Source organism: Dendropsophus ebraccatus, chromosome 10 (genome assembly GCF_027789765.1).
Source record: "Dendropsophus ebraccatus isolate aDenEbr1 chromosome 10, aDenEbr1.pat, whole genome shotgun sequence".
In the NCBI taxonomy this organism is placed as follows: Eukaryota; Metazoa; Chordata; class Amphibia; order Anura; family Hylidae; genus Dendropsophus; species Dendropsophus ebraccatus.
In genome coordinates, this window is record NC_091463.1 from 3,414,455 (window position 1) to 3,436,540 (window position 22,086).

General features: G+C 51.1%; 2 protein-coding genes across 2 annotated transcripts in view; one reads left to right on the forward strand and one right to left on the reverse strand.

Annotated features, from left to right (window-relative positions):
* The first annotated feature begins 2,386 nt into the window (after positions 1-2,386).
* Positions 2,387-6,760, forward strand: PIERCE1 (piercer of microtubule wall 1). Its single transcript, XM_069986375.1, has 3 exons — positions 2,387-2,581; positions 2,745-2,823; positions 6,377-6,760. Exons 1-3 carry the CDS (start codon positions 2,469-2,471, stop codon positions 6,563-6,565), a joined length of 381 nt encoding a protein of 126 aa, XP_069842476.1. The 5' UTR covers positions 2,387-2,468; the 3' UTR covers positions 6,566-6,760.
* A 3,550-nt stretch (positions 6,761-10,310) lies between these two features.
* PPP1R26 (protein phosphatase 1 regulatory subunit 26) overlaps positions 10,311-22,086 on the reverse strand; it is a 41,881-nt gene continuing 30,105 nt past the window's right edge. The window contains exons 3-5 of the mRNA XM_069986408.1: positions 19,063-19,171; positions 13,955-14,001; positions 10,311-12,209 (exon numbers count right to left, since the gene is read on the reverse strand). Of these exons, the coding sequence (XP_069842509.1) occupies positions 13,996-14,001; positions 19,063-19,171 (115 nt within the window). The 3' untranslated portion in view covers positions 10,311-12,209; positions 13,955-13,995. The remainder of the gene's footprint in view (positions 12,210-13,954; positions 14,002-19,062; positions 19,172-22,086) is intronic.

The following is a 22,086-nucleotide window of genomic DNA, read 5'->3' on the forward strand; positions in this document are numbered from 1 at the left end:
TGAGACCCTCTATACCGGGGATGGGGGACCTGAGACCCTCTATACCGGGGATGGGGGGGGACCTGAGACCCTCTATACCGGGGATGGGGGACCTGAGACCCTCTATACCGGGGATGGGGGACCTGAGACCCTCTATACTGGGGATGGGGGACCTGAGACCCTCTATACCGGGGATGGGGGACCTGAGACCCTCTATACCGGGGATGGGGGACCTGAGACCCTCTATACTGGGGATGGGGGACCTGAGACCCTCTATACTGGGGATGGGGACCTGAGACCCTCTATACCGGGGATGGGGGACCTGAGACCCTCTATACCGGGGATGGGGGGGGACCTGAGACCCTCTATACCGGGGATGGGGGACCTGAGACCCTCTATACCGGGGATGGGGGACCTGAGACCCTCTATACTGGGGATGGGGGACCTGAGACCCTCTATACTGGGGATGGGGGACCTGAGACCCTCTATACCGGGATGGGGGACCTGAGACCCTCTATACTGAGGATGGGGGGACCTGAGACCCTCTAAACCGGGGATGGGGGACCTGAGACCCTCTATACCGGGGATGGGGGACCTGAGACCCTCTATACCGGGGATGGGGGACCTGAGACCCTCTATACCGGGATGGGGGACCTGAGACCCTCTATACCGGGATGGGGGACCTGAGACCCTCTATACTGGGGATGGGGGGGACCTGAGACCCTCTATACTGGGGATGGGGGACCTGAGACCCTCTATACCGGGGATGGGGGGGACCTGAGACCCTCTATACTGGGGATGGGGGACCTGAGACCCTCTATACCGGGGATGGGGGACCTGAGACCCTCTATACTGGGGATGGGGGACCTGAGACCCTCTATATCGGGGATGGGGGGACCTGAGACCCTCTATACCGGGGATGGGGGGACCTGAGACCCTCTATATCGGGGATGGGGGACCTGAGACCCTCTATACCGGGATGGGGGACCTGAGACCCTCTATACCGGGGATGGGGGACCTGAGACCCTCTATACTGGGGATGGGGGACCTGAGACCCTCTATACTGGGGATGGGGGACCTGAGACCCTCTATACCGGGGATGGGGGACCTGAGACCCTCTATACTGGAGATGGGGGGGGACCTGAGACCCTCTATACCGGGGATGGGGGACCTGAGACCCTCTGTACTGGGGATGGGGGGGACCTGAGACCCTCTATATCGGGGATGGGGGGACCTGAGACCCTCTATACCGGGGATGGGGGGACCTGAGACCCTCTATACTGGGGATGGGGGACCTGAGACCCTCTATACTGGGGATGGGGGGGACCTGAGACCCTCTATATCGGGGATGGGGGGACCTGAGACCCTCTATACCGGGGATGGGGGGACCTGAGACCCTCTATACCGGGGATGGGGGACCTGAGACCCTCTATACTGGGGATGGGGGACCTAAGACCCTCTATACCGGGGATGGGGGGGACCTGAGACCCTCTATACTGGGGATGGGGGACCTAAGACCCTCTATACCGGGGATGGGGGGGACCTGAGACCCTCTATACCGGGGATGGGGGACCTGAGACCCTCTATATCGGGGATGGGGGGACCTGAGACCCTCTATATCGGGGATGGGGGGACCTGAGACCCTCTATATCGGGGATGGGGGGACCTGAGACCCTCTATACCTGAGATGGGGGCACCTGAGACCCTCTATATCGGGGATGGGGGAACCTGAGACCCTCTATACCGGGGATGGGGGACCTGAGACCCTCTATATCGGGGATGGGGGGGACCTGAGACCCTCTATACCGGGGATGGGGGACCTGAGACCCACTATATCGGGGATGGGGGACCTGAGACCCTCTATACTGGGGATGGGGGACCTGAGACCCTCTATATCGGGGGTGGGGGACCTGAGACCCTCTATACCGGGGATGGGGGACCTGAGACCCTCTATACTGGGGATGGGGGACCTGAGACCCTCTATACCGGGGATGGGGGACCTGAGACCCTCTATACCGGGATGGGGGACCTGAGACCCACTATATCGGGGATGGGGGACCTGAGACCCTCTATACCGGGGATGGGGGACCTGAGACCCTCTATACCGGGGATGGGGGACCTGAGACCCTCTATACCGGGGATGGGGGACCTGAGACCCACTATATCGGGGATGGGGGACCTGAGACCCTCTATACTGGGGATGGGGGACCTGCCACCCTTCAGCTGTTCCCACAGTTCCCACAGTTTGTCTCTGGATATCCGGGCATGATGGGAATTGTAGTTGTGCAGCAGCCGGAGGGCGGCAGGTGACACCTGTGCTCTATGTCACCAGGAGAACGGGGATGTCATGTGACTCTGCCCCTCACACTGGCCACACCCCCTGCTCTGTGACTGGAAGTTGATACTTTGTTGCTTCCTGCTGGTTTCTTAGCAACAGTCTCCAGGAGACTCCATATAAACCTGAGGAGGCGGCCGCAGTGGTGGACGCCATGACTGACAGCACAGGACCCCAGGGGCCCCCCCAGACCTGTGACTACTACCGGGTGCAGCCAGACCTCCCTGCCAGGTTCAACCAGCCGGAGACGTGGCGAGGAGGATACAGGTAACGGCGGCTCGTAGGCCTCATGTCGGCCGCCCAGGACGGGTAGCAGCCAGGCAGCTATGGGGGGCATATTGAGCTGCAGAGGATTGTGGGAGAGCTGGGGGAGGGGGCACTTACTTATTAGCTGGGCTGTAATATATACTGTATACTATATCATCCTCAGGTCAAAGCCGGGAAATCCGCTGTACAGGACGACGAACCAGACGTACGGGAGCAAAGCACCGACCGTCCACGAGATGCCGGTGAGTGCGGACCCCCCAGTATACAGGGGTGGGCTACTGTCACCCTGATATAGTGATACTACAACTCCCAGCATGCCCTGTCACCCCCCCCCCCCACCCTGAGGCTCCAGCTATAGTGATACTACAACTCCCAGCATGCCCTGTCACCCCCCTGAGGCTCCAGCTATAGTGATACTACAACTCCCAGCATGCCCTGTCACCCCCCCTGAGGCTCCAGCTATAGTGATACTACAACTCCCAGCATGCCCTGTCACCCCCCCCTGAGGCTCCAGCTATAGTGATACTACAACTCCCAGCATGCCCTGTCACCCCCCCACCCTGAGGCTCCAGCTATAGTGATACTACAACTCCCAGCATGCCCTGTCACCCCCCTGAGGCTCCAGCTATAGTGATACTACAACTCCCAGCATGCCCTGTCACCCCCCCTGAGGCTCCAGCTATAGTGATACTACAACTCCCAGCATGCCCTGTCACCCCCCCCTGAGGCTCCAGCTATAGTGATACTACAACTCCCAGCATGCCCTGTCACCCCCCCCCCCACCCCCACCCTGAGGCTCCAGCTATAGTGATACTACAACTCCCAGCATGCCCTGTCACCCCCCCACCCTGAGGCTCCAGCTATCGTTATACTACAACTCCCAGCATGCCCTGTCACCCCCCCCCACACCCTGAGGCTCCAGCTATAGTGATACTACAACTCCCAGCATGCCCTGTCACCCCCCCACACACCCTGAGGCTCCAGCTATAGTGATACTACAACTCCCAGCATGCCCTGTCACCCCCCCCTGAGGCTCCAGCTATAGTGATACTACAACTCCCAGCATGCCCTGTCACCCCCCCCCCCCCACCCTGAGGCTCCAGCTATAGTGATACTACAACTCCCAGCATGCCCTGTCACCCCCCCACCCTGAGGCTCCAGCTATAGTGATACTACAACTCCCAGCATGCCCTGTCACCCCCCCCTGAGGCTCCAGCTATAGTGATACTACAACTCCCAGCATGCCCTGTCACCCCCCCCTGAGGCTCCAGCTATAGTGATACTACAACTCCCAGCATGCCCTGTCACCCCCCCCCCCCCCTGAGGCTCCAGCTATAGTGATACTACAACTCCCAGCATGCCCTGTCACCCCCCCCACCCTGAGGCTCCAGCTATAGTGATACTACAACTCCCAGCATGCCCTGTCACCCCCCCCCCACCCTGAGGCTCCAGCTATAGTGATACTACAACTCCCAGCATGCCCTGTCACCCCCCCACCCTGAGGCTCCAGCTATAGTGATACTACAACTCCCAGCATGCCCTGTCACCCCCCCCTGAGGCTCCAGCTATAGTGATACTACAACTCCCAGCATGCCCTGTCCCCCCTGAGGCTTTAGCTATAGTGATACTACAACTCCCAGCATGCCCTAGCAGACCCTATACACATTAGTGCAGTGTTCCCCACCCTGGGGCTCCAGCTGTAGCAAAACTGAGGACTGACTCATCATGTCCTCACTGCTGGTATGTTAGGAGTTGTAGTCTCACTATAGCTGGAGCCTCAGGGGGGGTGGGGGTGACAGGGCATGCTGGGAGTTGTAGTCTCACTATAGCTGGAGCCTCAGGGTGGGGGGGGGTGACAGGGCATCCTGGGAGTTGTAGTATCACTATAGCTGTAGCCTCAGGGTGGGCGCGGGGGTGACAGGGCATGCTGGGAGTTGTAGTCTCACTATAGCTGGAGCCTCAGGGGGGGGGGTGACAGGGCATGCTGGGAGTTGTAGTCTCACTATAGCTGGAGCCTCAGGGGGGGGGGGTGACAGGGCATGCTGGGAGTTGTAGTATCACTATAGCTGGAGCCTCAGGGTGTGGGGGGGGGGTGACAGGGCATGCTGGGAGTTGTAGTATCACCATAGCTGGAGCCTCAGGAAGGGGTGACAGGGCATGCTGGGAGTTGTAGTATCACTATAGCTGGAGCCTCAGGGTGTGGGGGGGGGGGGTGACAGGGCATGCTGGGAGTTGTAGTATCACTATAGCTGGAGCCTCAGGGTGGGGGGGGGGTGACAGGGCATGCTGGGAGTTGTAGTATAACGATAGCTGGAGCCTCAGGGTGGGGGGGGGGGGTGACAGGGCATGCTGGGAGTTGTAGTCTCACTATAGCTGGAGCCTCAGGGGGGGGGGGGTGACAGGGCATGCTGGGAGTTGTAGTCTCACTATAGCTGGAGCCTCGGGGGGGGGGGTGACAGGGCATGCTGGGAGTTGTAGTATCACTATAGCTGGAGCCTCAGGGTGTGGGGGGGGGTGACAGGGCATGCTGGGAGTTGTAGTATCACCATAGCTGGAGCCTCAGGAAGGGGTGACAGGGCATGCTGGGAGTTGTAGTATCACTATAGCTGGAGCCTCAGGGTGTGGGGGGGGGGGTGACAGGGCATGCGGGGAGTTGTAGTATCACTATAGCTGGAGCCTCAGGGTGGGGGGGGGGTGACAGGGCATGCTGGGAGTTGTAGTATAACGATAGCTGGAGCCTCAGGGTGGGGGGGGGGGGGGGTGACAGGGCATGCTGGGAGTTGTAGTCTCACTATAGCTAAAGCCTCAGGGGGGACAGGGCATGCTGGGAGTTGTAGTATCACTATAGCTGGAGCCTCAGAGTGGGGGTGGGGGGTGACAGGGCATGCTGGGAGTTGTAGTATCACTATAGCTGGAGCCTCAGGGGGGGGGTGACAGGGCATGCTGGGAGTTGTAGTATCACTATAGCTGTAGCCTCAGAGTGGGGGTGGGGGGTGACAGGGCATGCTGGGAGTTGTAGTATCACTATAGCTGGAGCCTCAGGGGGGGGGGTGACAGGGCATGCTGGGAGTTGTAGTATCACTATAGCTGGAGCCTCAGGGTGTGGGGGGGGTGACAGGGCATGCTGGGAGTTGTAGTATCACTATATCTGGAGCCTCAGGGTGGGGGGTGGGGGTGACAGGGCATGCTGGGAGTTGTAGTATCACTATAGCTGGAGCCTCAGGGGGAGGGGTGGCAGGGCATGCTGGGAGTTGTAGTATCACTATAGCTGGAGCCTCAGGGTGGGGGGTGACAGGGCATGCTGGGAGTTGTAGTATCACTATAGCTGGAGCCTCGGGGGGGGGGTGACAGGGCATGCTGGGAGTTGTAGTATAACGATAGCTGGAGCCTCAGGGTGGGGGGGGGTGACAGGGCATGCTGGGAGTTGTAGTATCACTATAGCTGTAGCCTCAGGGTGGGCGCGGGGGTGACAGGGCATGCTGGGAGTTGTAGTATCACTATAGCTGGAGCCTCAGGGGGAGGGGTGGCAGGGCATGCTGGGAGTTGTAGTATCACTATAGCTGGAGCCTCAGGATGGGGGTGGGGTGACAGGGCATGCTGGGAGTTGTAGTATCACTATAGCTGGAGTCTCAGGGTGGGGGCGGTGCTGTAATGTGTACAGGGGTCTGCTAGGGCATGCTGGGAGTTGTAGTCTCAGGGTGGGGCCGGTGCTCTACAGGTTTGGACGCTTTGCAGCTACACCCTCGGCTCTGCTACATCTGACCCCGCTCCCCGTCACTACGTTTCTCTTCTCAGACCACATTTAATGGGGTAACAGACAAGTTTTCTGAAGCCGCAATCAAGTGCGGAATGTACCGGAACAACGGACTGAACACGCACATAGAGAAGAGCTTTGTGACCGGCCCGGACAACCTCATCACCGCCCACGACCACCTCAACTTCCACCGCAGCTACAACGTGAGGGGCCCCTCCAACAGCGAGTGAGGACCCCCAATAAAGACTGGACTACTACTCCCAGCAGGTCTCCTCCCACTGGACAACTACTCCCAGCATGTCTCCTCCCACTGGACAACTACTCCCAGCATGTCGCCTCCCACTGGACAACTACTCCCAGCATGCAGTCTGGAGACTTCCCTCTTATTAAGATGTAAAAGTAAATAAAAAGTAACAGGAAGATGATGATTGTGTATACGCTGGAGATGGCGATTGTGTATACGCTGGAGATGGCGATTGTGTATACGCTGGAGATGGCGATTGTGTATACGCTGGAGATGGCGATTGTGTATACGCTGGAGATGGAGATTGTGTATACGCTGGAGATGGCGATTGTGTATACGCTGGAGATGGCGATTGTGTATACGCTGGAGATGGCGATTGTGTATACGCTGGAGATGGCGATTGTGTATACGCTGGAGATGGCGATTGTGTATACGCTGGAGATGGCGATTGTGTATACGCTGGAGATGGCGATTGTGTATACGCTGGAGATGGCGATTGTGTATACGCTGGAGATGGCGATTGTGTATACGCTGGAGATGGCGATTGTGTATACGCTGGAGATGGCGATTGTGTATACGCTGGAGATGGCGATTGTGTATACGCTGGAGATGGCGATTGTGTATACGCTGGAGATGGCGATTGTGTATACGCTGGAGATGGCGATTGTGTATACGCTGGAGATGGCGATTGTGTATACGCTGGAGATGGTGATTGTGTATATGGTGATTGTGTATACGCTGGAGATGATTGTGTATACGCTGGAGATGATTGTGTATACGCTGGAGATGATGATTGTGTATACGCTGGAGATGGTGATTGTGTATATGATGATTGTGTATACGCTGGAGATGATTGTGTATACGCTGGAGATGATGATTGTGTATACGCTGGAGAAGATTGTGTATATGATGGATATGATGATTGTGTATACGCTGGAGAAGATTGTGTATACGTTGGATATAATTGTGTATACGCTGGATGGGATTGTGTATACAATGGATATGATGATTGTGTACTGTATACACTGGATACAATAATTGTCTATACGATTAATATGATTGTGCTTGCAATTCTGTATACAATGGATATGATGATAGTGTATACACTGGGTAAAATTGTGTATATGTTGGGTATGATTGTGTATACGATAATTGTGATATGATTGTGTAAGCAGTGGGTACTAAGATTGTGTATACAATGATTGTGTATAAACTAGATATGATGACTGTGTATATGCTGGATAAGATGATTGTGTATTCAATAGATATGATTGTATATACGCTGGATATGATTATGTATACCCTGGGTATGAGGATTGTGTATACGCTGGGCACACTGATTGTGTATACGATGGATATGATGATTGGGTCTATACGATGACTGTGTATACAATGGATACAATGTTTGTGTATACGATGGATAGGATGGTGTATACATTGGATATAATTGTGTACTGTATATGCTGGATATGATTGTGTAATCAGTGGGTACTATGATTGTGTATAAAATAGATATGATTAAGTACACGCTGGAGATTATTGTGTATACGCTGGATATGATTGTGTATATGATGGATAAGATGATTGTGTATACGCTGGATAGGATTGTGTATACGCTGGATATGATTGTGTATATGCTGGATATGATGATTGTGTATACGCTGGATAGGATTGTGTATACGCTGGATATGACAATGATTGTGTATTGCTGAACTGCCCCCCAATCTTCTGTAACCACCAGGGACCTCAGTGAAATCGAAGGGAATATAGGGAGTAGAGGATAGTGAGGAGCAGGAGATGTCTGGCAGTACAGTGAGGAGCGGGGGATGTCTGGCAGTACAGTGAGGAGCGGGGGATGTCTGGCAGTACAGTGAAGAGCAGGAGATGTCTGGCAGTACAGTGAGGAGCGGGGGATGTCTGGCAGTACAGTGAGGAGCGGGGGATGTCTGGCAGTACAGTGAGGAGCGGGGGATGTCTGGCAGTACAGTGAGGAGCGGGGAATGTCTGGCAGTACAGTGAGGAGCGGGGAATGTCTGGCAGTACAGTGAAGAGCAGGAGATGTCTGGCAGTACAGTGAGGAGCGGGGAATGACTGGCAGTACAGTGAGGAGCGGGGGATGTCTGGCAGTACAGTGAGGAGCGGGGAATGTCTGGCAGTACAGTGAGGAGCGGGGAATGTCTGGCAGTACAGTGAGGAGCGGGGGATGTCGGGCAGTACAGTGAGGAGCGGGGGATGTCGGGCAGTACAGTGAGGAGCGGGGGATGTCTGGCAATACAGTGAGGAGCGGGGGATGTCTGGCAGTACAGTGAGGAGCGGGGGATGTCTGGCAGTACAGTGAGGAGCGGGGGATGTCTGGCAGTACAGTGAGGAGCGGGGGATGTCGGGCAGTACAGTGAGGAGCGGGGGATGTCGGGCAGTACAGTGAGGAGCGGGGGATGTCTGGCAATACAGTGAGGAGCGGGGGATGTCTGGCAGTACAGTGAGGAGCGGGGGATGTCTGGCAGTACAGTGAGGAGCGGGGGATGTCTGGCAGTACAGTGAGGAGCAGGAGATGTCTGGCAGTACAGTGAAGAGCAGGAGATGTCTGGCAGTACAGTGAGGAGCGGGGGATGTCGGGCAGTATAGTGAGGAGCGGGGGATGTCTGGCAGTATAGTGGGGAGCGGGGGATGTCGGGCAGTATAGTGGGGAGCGGGGGATGTCGGGCAGTATAGTGGAGAGCGGGGGATGTCGGGCAGTATAGTGGGGAACGGGGGATGTCGGGCAGTATAGTGGGGAGTGGGGGATATCGGGCAGTATAGTGGGGAGCGGGGGATGTCGGGCAGTATAGTGGGGGAGGGTGATGTAGCAGTATAGTGGGGGATGTAGCAGTATAGTGGGGAGTGGGGGATATCGGGCAGTATAGTGGGGGAGGGGGATGTAGCAGTATAGTGGGGAGCAGGGGATGTCGGGCAGTATAATGGGGAGTGGGGGATGTCGGGCAGTATAGTGGGGGAGGGGGATGTAGCAGTATAGTGGGGAGTGGGGGATATCAGGCAGTATAGTGGGGGAGGGGGATGTAGCAGTATAGTGGGGAGCGGGGGATGTCGGGCAGTATAGCGGGGGATGTCGGGCAGTATAGTGGGGAGCGGGGGATGTCAGGCAGTATTGCAGGGAGCGGGGGATGTCGGGCAGTATAGCGGGGGATGTCGAGCAGTATAGTGGGGAGCGGGGGATGTAGCAGTATAGTGGGGAGCGGGGGATGTCGGGCAGTATAGTGGGGATGGGGAGCAGGGGATGTAGCAGTATAGTGGGGAGCGGGGGATGTAGGGCAGTATTGCAGGGAGCGGGGGATGTAGCAGTATAGTGGGGAGCGGGGGATGTAGGGCAGTATTGCAGGGAGCGGGGGATGTAGCAGTATAGTGGGGAGCGGGGATGTCGGGCAGTATTGCAGGGAGCGGGGGATGTCGGGCAGTATAGTGGGGATGGGGAGCAGGGGATGTAGCAGTATAGTGGGGAGCGGGGGATGTCGGGCAGTATAGTGGGGAGCGGGGGATGTAGGGCAGTATTGCAGGGAGCGGGGGATGTCGGGCAGTATAGTGGGGATGGGGAGCAGGGGATGTAGCAGTATCTTCTCTGTAGTTATCACGGATTCCAGCAAGGTGGAGGTGAGTGCACACTCTTATCTGAGAGCACGCTCACTACATACATCGCTCTGGTATATGTTGTCTCTATGTAAATAAATGATTCGGACTTTGGATAAAACAAATAGATGGAAACTTTATTGTGATTTTTTTTTTTGAATAAAAACAAATTTACCAACATTTCAGTGTGAACAAAAACATAACGCACAATGTTGCCCCCATTTTGTGTCATGTGCCCCCAGCAGTAATAGTGGAGGGGCTGTCAGCTGTGGGGGCCAATGATACTGAGGGGCCACAGTCATAAGGGCCCGCACCTTCCCATAAGTGTCACACAGGGACCCTGACCAATCACACAGGAAAGTGCACAAATACAGTGACCAATCAGTGACTCCCGTCCGGCCCCGTGCTGATTGCCGCTATAATCTCCTGATATACATTGTATGACCCCTGGCTCCAGCTATAGACACAGCGCCCCCCAGAGGTAAACACAATGTATAACAGCTATCTGCTCAATATCCATAGCAATGTAAGTGCATGAGTGCACCTGAGGATGGCGCCGCTGCCTCCACCAGATGCAGGAAAGAGGGAACCAAAGCCACAAGATGTCCATTCGGATGCCAGCGCAATTCACCGCTGCACACAATGGAGCGTGCAGCCGGAGCCGCACTCTCCACTGTGTGAACTGACATGTAGGTGCGGCCGCTATTCAATGTTGCAAATTGCAACAACGGCAGCGATTTATGCCAAGCATACGGTGTGTGAACAAGGCCTTAATGGGCTTGGTCACTTTACCTTAATCATCCCTCATATCTGATCATCCCTCATACATGACGCTGATCGTCCCTCATCACTGATCGTCCCTCATACATGACGCTGATCATCCCTCATACATGACGCTGATCATCCCTCATCACTGATCGTCCCTCATACATGACGCTGATCATCACTCATACATGACGCTGATCATCCCTCATCACTGATCATCCCTCATACATGACGCTGATCATCCCTCATACATGGCGCTGATCATCCCTCATACATGGCGCTGATCATCCCTCATACATGACGCTGATCATCCCTCATACATGACGCTGATCATCCCTCATTACTGATCATCCCTCATACATGACGCTGATCGTCCCTCATCACTGATCATCCCTCATACATGACGCTGATCGTCCCTCATACACGACGCTGATCGTCCCTCATACACGACGCTGATCGTCCCTCATACACGACGCTGATCGTCCCTCATACACGACGCTGATCGTCCCTCATACACGACGCTGATCGTCCCTCATACATGACGCTGATCGTCCCTCATACATGACGCTGATCGTCCCTCATCACTGATCATCCCTCATACATGACGCTGATCATCCCTCATACATGGCGCTGATCATCCCTCATACATGACGCTGATCTTCCCTCATACATGACGCTGATCTTCCCTCATACATGACGCTGATCTTCCCTCATACATGACGCTGATCGTCCCTCATACATGACGCTGATCATCCCTCATTACTGATCATCTCTCATACATGACGCTGATCGTCCCTCATACATGACGCTGATCGTCCCTCATACACGACGCTGATCGTCCCTCATACACGACGCTGATCGTCCCTCATACATGACGCTGATCGTCCCTCATACATGACGCTGATCATCCCTCATACATGGCGCTGATCATCCCTCATACATGACGCTGATCTTCCCTCATACATGACGCTGATCTTCCCTCATACATGACGCTGATCTTCCCTCATACATGACGCTGATCGTCCCTCATACATGACGCTGATCGTCCCTCATACATGACGCTGATCTGACACAGGAAACAAGAACTTGCCACAAAAACATGAAAACTGATTATTCTGAAAAGACAAAAGACGGAAAAGAAACCAAAGAATGCCGAAAATCGGAAGATTAACTGTGAAGAGTGTCGGGTATCAGAGGAGAACGCCGCAGCGATGCATCAACCACTCATCATCTATAGATACGGCCTGGAAGAGAGGAGAGAAAATGTCACCGACTGACTGCAGGAACTAATGCATCAAAGCTGTGAGGAAAGGAGAGAGGTGGAGTAATCCCAGGAGCCGACCTCTGCCGGCTGATAACAGGGAGCAATAGCCTCACCTGTGCAGTATATACACTGCAGACTGCAGGTGTAGTGCCCCCCTCACCTGTACAGTATATAGACAGCAGGTGTAGTGCCCCCCTCACCTGTACAGTATATAGACAGCAGGTGTAGTGCCCCCCTCACCTGTACAGTATATAGACAGCAGGTGTAGTGCCCCCCCTCCCTGTACAGTATATAGACAGCAGGTGTAGTGCCCCCTCCCTGTACAGTATATAGACAGCAGGTGTAGTGCCCCCCCTCCCTGTACAGTATATAGACAGCAGGTGTAGTGCCCCCTCCCTGTACAGTATATACACAGCAGGTGTAGTGCCCCCCTCCCTGTACAGTATATAGACAGCAGGTGTAGTGCCCCCTGCCTGTACAGTATATAGACAGCAGGTGTAGTGCCCCCCTCCCTGTACAGTATATAGATAGCAGGTGTAGTGCCCCCCTCCCTGTACAGTATATAGACAGCAGGTGTAGTGCCCCCCTCCCTGTACAGTATATAGACAGCAGGTGTAGTGCCCCCTGCCTGTACAGTATATAGACAGCAGGTGTAGTGCCCCCCTCCCAGTACAGTATATAGACAGCAGGTGTAGTGCCCCCCTCCCTGTACAGTATATAGACAGCAGGTGTAGTGCCCCCCTCCCTGTACAGTATATAGACAGCAGGTGTTGTGCCCCCCTCCCTGTACAGTATATAGACAGCAGGTGTAGTGCCCCCCTCCCTGTACAGTATATAGACAGCAGGTGTAGTGCCCCCCCTCCCTGTACAGTATATAGACAGCAGGTGTAGTGCCCCCCTCCCTGTACAGTATATAGACAGCAGGTGTAGTGCCCCCCTGCCTGTACAGTATATAGACAGCAGGTGTAGTGCCCCCTCGCCTGTACAGTATATAGACAGCAGGTGTAGTGCCCCCCTCCCTGTACAGTATATAGACAGCAGGTGTAGTGCCCCCCTCCCTGTACAGTATATAGACAGCAGGTGTAGTGCCCCCCTCCCTGTACAGTATATAGACAGCAGGTGTAGTGCCCCCCTCCCTGTACAGTATATAGACAGCAGGTGTAGTGCCCCCCTCCCTGTACAGTATATAGACAGCAGGTGTAGTGCCCCCCTCCCTGTACAGTATATAGACAGCAGGTGTAGTGCCCCCCTCCCTGTACAGTATATAGACAGCAGGTGTAGTGCCCCCTCCCTGTACAGTATATAGACAGCAGGTGTAGTGCCCCCCTCCCTGTACAGTATATAGATAGCAGGTGTAGTGCCCCCCTCCCTGTACAGTATATAGACAGCAGGTGTAGTGCCCCCCTCACCTGTACAGTATATAGACAGCAGGTGTAGTGCCCCCCTCACCTGTACAGTATATAGACAGCAGGTGTAGTGCCCCCCTCCCAGTACAGTATATAGACAGCAGGTGTAGTGCCCCCCTCACCTGTACAGTATATAGACAGCAGGTGTAGTGCCCCCCTCACCTGTACAGTATATACACAGCAGGTGTAGTGCCCCCTCACCTGTACAGTATATACACAGCAGGTGTAGTGCCCCCCTCACCTGTACAGTATATAGACAGCAGGTGTAGTGTCCCCTCCCTGTACAGTATATACACAGCAGGTGTAGTGCCCCCCTCACCTGTATGATGGTGCTGTGGCATCGCGACAGGGTCTCACTTTCTAAATCTAAACATAAGCACAAAACAAGTGTAATATACGACAGTCAGTGCCATAAAACCAGAAAACATACGTATGTACTGAGCTCCGGGGGTGAGGGGTCTATGGGGGATCGGCAGCCGTATAATCAGTCATACACCAGGGCAGGTTCATCCACAGACAGCAGAAGTGATGAGAGACTGACCAGAATACAATATATACATATAGTCACCATACCAGACTGTATATACACTGGACGTCCACAATATATACATATAGTCACCATAACAGGCTGTATATACTGGACGTCCACAATATATACATATAGTCACCATACCAGACTGTATATACTGGACGTCTACAATATATACATATAGTCACCATACCAGACTGTATATACTGGACGTCCACAATATATACATATAGTCACCATACCAGACTGTATATACTGGACGTCCACAATATATACATATAGTCACCATAACAGGCTGTATATAGTGGACGCCTACAATATATACATATAGTCACCATACCAGGCTGTATATACTGGACGTCTACAATATATACATATAGTCACCATACCAGACTGTATATAGTGGACGCCTACAATATATACATATAGTCACCATACCAGGCTGTATATACTGGACGTCTACAATATATACATATAGTCACCATACCAGGCTGTATATACTGGACGTCTACAATATATACATATAGTCACCATACCAGACTGTATATACTGGACGCCTACAATATATACATATAGTCACCATACCAGACTGTATATACTGGACGTCCACAATATATACTGTAGGGATCTTCCCGGGGGATGGTGTGTTTGGACACAGTTCACAGCAGACTTGGACTTGTAAAATAACGGCTTGGCGTTTATTTGTAGCATAAACCGTCCATAACAGAAATATAGCAACACTGCGCTTTAAGAACAAAACAAAAGGTCTTGCCCGTCTGGGCGCTAACTAACAACGCAGGTTACCTCTCTGGCACTTCAGTCGGCAGTATTGCGGGGTGTGAATAGGCCCCAGCAGCGGCTGTCTTCCCAGCTCTCACCAAACACCATGCAGGCTGTTCACTCCTGGCTGAGAGCAAGGACCTGTACACTGAGCTCACCTTTTGCCTTCTCAGGCTGATTGGGATCAGAGCTCACCTGACCCCAAAACCCACACTGGATCGAGGGGGAGGGAATGGCAGATCCCACTACCAACCTATCCACCATTCCAGTAAATCCAGGCCCGGTAACAATAAATAATAAGGGCCCTATTCCACCGGACGATTATCGTTAGCATAATTGTTAACGATTAACGATCTCAAACGACCGCTATTGCGAAAGACCTGAAAAAATTCACTCATTTCCATGGAACGATAATCGTTACTTATGATCGTAATTGCAATCGTTTCTTCTTCCGTATTTATTCGCTATTGCGTTCTTATCTATTGCAAACGACCAAACGATGTCTTATTCAATGCGAACGTTTTGCGAACGAGCAACGATAAAAATAGGTCCAGGTCTTATAAAGCGATCAACAATTTCTCGTTCGGTCGTTAATCGTTACTGCATTTCAACCGAACGATTATTGTTTAGATTCGAACGATTTAACGATAATCTGAACGATAATTGTCCGGTGGAATAGGGCCCTAACTCAGCAGCATAGCACTGCTGAGCAACAGATCCCTCCTGGACTCACCATCTCACACTATGCATCAGCCTAGGTGAGATGTACACCCCCTCGAACACATCTCCAGTGACATGTCTACAATACATATAGTCACCATAACAGGCTGTATATACTGGACGTCTACAATATATACATAAAGTCACCATACCAGACTGTATATACTGGACGTCTACAATATATACATATAGTCACCATACCAGACTGTATATACTGGACGTCTACAATATATACATATAGTCACCATACCAGACTGTATATATTGGACGTCCACAATATATACATATAGTCACCATACCAGACTGTATATACTGGACGTCCACAATATATACATATAGTCACCATACCAGACTGTATATACTGGACGTCTACAATATATACATATAGTCACCATACCAGGCTGTATATACTGGACGTCTACAATATATACATATAGTCACCATACCAGACTGTATATACTGGACGTCCACAATATATACATATAGTCACCATAACAGGCTGTATATACTGGACGTCTACAATATACACATATAGTCACCATACCAGACTGTATATACTGGACGTCTACAATATATACATGTAGTCACCATAACAGGCTGTATATACTGGACGTCTACAATATACACATATAGTCACCATACCAGACTGTATATACTGGACGTCTACAATATATACATATAGTCACCATAACAGGCTGTATATACTGGACGTCCACAATATATACATATAGTCACCATACCAGACTGTATATACTGGACGTCTACAATATATACATATAGTCACCATACCAGACTGTATATATTGGACGTCCACAATATATACATATAGTCACCATACCAGACTGGATATACTGGACGTCTAAAATATATACATGTAGTCACCATACCAGACTGTATATATTGGACGTCCACAATATATACATATAGTCACCATACCAGACTGTATATACTGGACGTCTAAAATATATACATGTAGTCACCATAACAGGCTGTATATCCTGGACGTCTACAATATATACATGTATTGCTTTTAAAGGGGTTATCCAGTGCTACAAAAACATGGCCACTTTCTTCCAGCGACAGCCCCTCTTGTCTCCAGCTTGGGCGGGCTTTTGCTGCTCAGTTATATTGAAATGAATGGAGCTTAACCCTTTAAGGACAGAGCAAATTTCGATTTTTGCGTTTTCGTTTTTTCCTCCTTGTGCATAAAAGGCCATAGCACTTGCATTTTTCCAACTAGAGACCCACATGAGCCCTTATTTTTTGCGTCACTAATTGTACTTTGCAATGACAGGCTGAATTTTTGCATAAAGTACACTGCGAAACCAGAAAAAAATTCAAAGTGTGGTGAAATTGAAAAAAAAAATGCATTTTGTTTATTTGGGGGAAATGTGTTTTTACGCCATTCGCCCTGGGGTAAAACTGACTTGTTATATATGTTCCTCAAGTCGTTACGATTAAAACGATATGTAACATGTATAACTTATATTGTATCGGATGGCCTCTAAAAAATTTAAACCATTGTCAACAAATATACAACACTTAAAACCGCTCCATTCCCAGGCTTATAGCGCTTTTATCCTTTGGTCTATGGGGCTGTGTCAGGTGTCATTTTTTGCGCCATGACATGTTCTTTCTATCGGTACCTTGATTGCGCATATACGACTTTTTGATCGCTTTTTATTACAATTTTTCTGGATTTGATGCGACCAAAAATGCGCAATTTTGCACTTTGGGATTTTTTTTGCGCTGACGCCATTTACCGTGCGAGATCAGGAATGTGATTAATTAATAGTTCGGGCGATTACGCACGCGGCGATAGCAAACATGTTTATTTATTTATTTATTTATTTACTTTTATTTATAACCTGGGAAAAGGGGGGTGATTCAGACTTTTATTAGGGGAGGGGGCTTTTTACTATTAATGACATTTTTTTTTAAACTTTTACACTTATACTAGAAGCCCCCCTGGGGTTAGGGTTATTCCCCCCTGGGGTTAGGGTTATTCCCCCTGGGGTTAGGGTTATTCCCCCCCCTGGGGTTAGGGTTATTCCCCCCCCTGGGGTTAGGGTTATTCCCCCCTGGGGTTAGGGTTATTCCCCCCCTGGGGTTAGGGTTATTCCCCCTAGGGGACTTCTAGTATAAGTGCTTTGATCTCTCATAGAGATCTCTGCAGCATAGATATGCTGCAGAGATCCATGAGATAGGCACTCGTTTACTTCCGGCTGCTGCAGCCGGAAGTAAACGAGTGCCGAGCCGGGGACGGCGCCATCTTGGAGCGGTCCCCGGCCGGCTTCATTTACGGAGATCGCTCCTCCGGGATAACATCCCGGAGGAGCGATCTCCCCACTAGACACCAGGGATGACGCTGCGTCCGGTAATCGGATGCAGCTGTCAACTTTGACAGCTGCATCCGATTACTGTATTAGCGGGCACGGCGATCGGACCGTGCCCGCTAATACCTACGGTCCCGGGCTACACGCGGCACCCGGGACCGGCGCGGTTCAGAGCGGGGCTGCCGCGCGGCCCCGCTCTGAACTCCCTTACCGGCATCAGGGCGTAAATTTACGCCCGATGTCGTTAAGGGGTTAAAGGGGTTATCCAGCGCTACAAAAACATGGCCACTTTCCCCTAATGTTGTCTCCAGTTTGGGTGGGGATTTGAAACTCAGTTCCATTGAAGTAAATGGAGCTTAATTGCAAACCGCACCTGAACTGGGGACAACAGTAGGGGGGTAAGTGGCCATGTTGTTGTAGCGCTGGATAACCCCTTTAACTATTTTCATGTCTGTAGTGGGTCTGTATCTTGCCATTGCGGTGAGCTGTTGCATTTTTCTGTGTTTTTTTGTGAATACATACATGTAGTCGACATAACAGACTGTATATACTGGACGTCTCCTATATTAATCATAATACGGCCATGTTCACACAACATATGTTTTACATAAATCACGGCCATAAAACGTTGCATTTCAATGAATGGAATCCCGTCCGGAGTGTATACAAATAGATCATATATACATACACTTAGTATATGCTCCGGCCGGGACTCATTGAATAGCGTCTGCAGAGAACCTGCTGGTTCACACAATGGAGCGTGCGGCTCCGGTGAATTGGCACACCGATGCACCCGCATCCCAAATAAAGATCATCTTTGACAACGGCCGGTGTCTTACGCCATGTGAACATGGCCTAACACTGTATATTCTGGATGCCCCTATATATATATATATATATATATATATATATATGTATGATTGACATAAAAGACCATATAGACTGTACACCCTTATATATATATGTATACATGAACTATATAACATACTGTATATACTGGAGACCCCTATATATATGTATATGACCCATATAACACAATGTATACTGCATGTTCCTATATACCTTTGCCATGATGCTGTTAGCTCTCCTGTGGAGGTGCTGGCGTCTACACATATCCCCGGGGATCAGTGATATATACAGCGGCGCCCACCGTCCTGGGTCTATGGGGGAGCTGGAGAGAAGACAGTGGGAGGTCAGAAGTCCTGCTGTATTATGGAGAACAGAGTGTCAGCTTATATGCCCCCCCCCTCCCCGACCACACAGGGTTGTTTGTGGTTTGTAACCATACAAATACAATGCACATCAGACTACACAGAGCTGTCTGTAGTCTGTTACCATGGGGCCATATTACAGGTTCAGACTACACAGAGCTGTCTGTAGTCTGTTACCATGGGGCCATATTACAGGTTCAGACTACACAGAGCTGTCTGTAGTCTGTTACCATGGGGACATATTACAGATTCAGACTACAGAGAGCTGTCTGTAGTCTGTTACCATGGGGACATGGGACATATTACAGGTTCAGACTACACAGAGCTGTCTGTAGTCTGTTACCATGGGGACATATTACAGGTTCAGACTACACAGAGCTGTCTTTAGTCTGTTATCATGGAGACACATTACAGGTTCAGACTACACAGAGCTGTCTGTAGTCTGTTACCATGGGGACATATTACAGATTCAGACTACAGAGAGCTGTCTGTAGTCTGTTACCATGGGGACATATTACAGATTCAGACTACAGAGAGCTGTCTGTAGTCTGTTACCATGGGGACATATCACAGGTTGGGACTACACAGAGCTGTCTGTAGTGTGTTACCATGGGGACATATTACAAGTTCAGACTACACAGAGCTGTCTGTAGTCTGTTACCATGGGGACATATTACAGGTTCAGACTACACAGAGCTGTCTGTAGTCTGTTACCATGGGGACATATTAGGGTTCTGACTAAACAGAGCTGTCTGTAGTCCATGATCATAGTGACACATTACATTTTCTGACTACACAGAGCTGTCTGTAGTCTGTTACCATAGAGACACATTACAGGTTCAGACTACAAAGAGCTGTCTGTAGTCTGTTACCATGGGGACATATCAGGGTTCTGATTAAACAGAGCTGTCTGTAGTCCATGATCATAGTGACACATTACAGGTTCTGACTACACAGAGCTGTCTGTAGTCTGTTACCATAGAGACACATTACAGGTTCAGACTACAAAGAGCTGTCTGTAGTCTGTTACCATGGGGACATATCAGGGTTCTGATTAAACAGAGCTGTCTGTAGTCCATGATCATAGTGACACATTACAGGTTTTGATTGCACAGAGCTGTCTGTAGTCTGTTACCATAGAGACACATTACAGGTTATGACTACACAGAGCTGTCTGTAGTCTGTTACCATGGGGACATATTACAGGTTGAGACTACACAGAGCTGTCTGTAGTCTGTTACCATGGGGACATATTACAGGTTCAGACTACACAGAGCTGTCTGTAGTCTGCTACCATGGGGACATATTACAGGTTCAGACTACACAGAGCTGTCTTTAGTCTGTTATCATGGAGACATATTACAGGTTCAGACTACACAGAGCTGTCTGTAGTCTGTTACCATGGGGACATATTACAGGTTCGGACTACACAGAGCTGTCTGTAGTCTGTTACCATGGGGACATATTACAGGTTCAGACTACAAAGAGCTGTCTGTAGTCTGTTACCATGGGGACATATTACAGGTTCAGACAACACAGAGCTGTCTGTAGTCTGTTACCATGGGGACATATTAGGGTTCTGACTAAACAGAGCTGTCTGTAGTCCATGATCATAGTGACACATTACAGGTTCTGACTACACAGAGCTGTCTGTAGTCTGTTACCATAGAGACTCATTACAGGTTATGACTACAAAGAGCTGTCTGTAGTCTGTTACCATGGGGACATATCAGGGTTCTGATTAACACAGAGCTGTCTGTAGTCCATGATCATAGTGACACATTACAGGTTTTGATTACACAGAGCTGTCTGTAGTCTGTTACCATAGAGACATATTACAGGTTCTCACTAAACAGAGCTGTCTGTACCGTCCCCCCCCCTCTCGGCACAGTGTCAGAGCACACCACTGACCCCCCTCCCTCCTGGCACAGAGTGTCAGAGCACACCACCGACCCTCCCGGCACAATGTCAGACCGCACCACCAACCTCCCCTCCCTCCCGGCACAGTGTCAGAGCACACCACCAACCCCCCTCCCTCCCGGCACAGTGTCAGAGCACACCACCCACCCCCCTCCCTCCTGGCACAGAGTGTCAGAGCACACCACTGACCCTTCAGGCACAATGTCAGACTGCACCACCAACCCCCCTCCCTCCCGGCACAGTGTCAGAGCACACCCCCCACCCCCCTCCCTCCTGGCATAGAGTGTCAGAGCACACCAACGACCCCGCCCCCTCCTGGCACAGAGTGTCAGAGCACACCACCGACCCTCCCGGCACAATGTCAGACAGCACCACCAACCCCCTCCCCCCGGAACAAAGTGTCAGAGCACGTATGTATACCATCACGTATACATAGTGATATAGAGAGTGGTCACACATAGTGATATAGAGAGGTCACACATAGTGATATAGAGAGGTCACACATAGTGATATAGAGAGGTCACACATAGTGATATAGAGAGGGGTCACACATAGTGATATAGAGAGGGGTCACACATAGTGATATAGAGAGGGGTCACACATAGTGATATAGAGAGGTCACACACAGTGATATAGAGAGGGGTCACACAGTGATATAGAGAGGTCACACATAGTGATATAGAGAGGGGTCACACATAGTGATATAGAGAGGTCACACATAGTGATATAGAGAGGTCACACATAGTGATATAGAGAGGTCACACATAGTGATATAGAGAGGGGGTCACACATAGTGATATAGAGAGGTCACACAGTGATATAGAGAGGGGTCACACATAGTGATATAGAGAGGGGTCACACAGAGCGATATAGAGAGAGGTCACACATAGCGATATAGAGAGGGGTCACACAGAGTGATATAGATAGAGGTCACACATAGTGATATAGAGAGGTG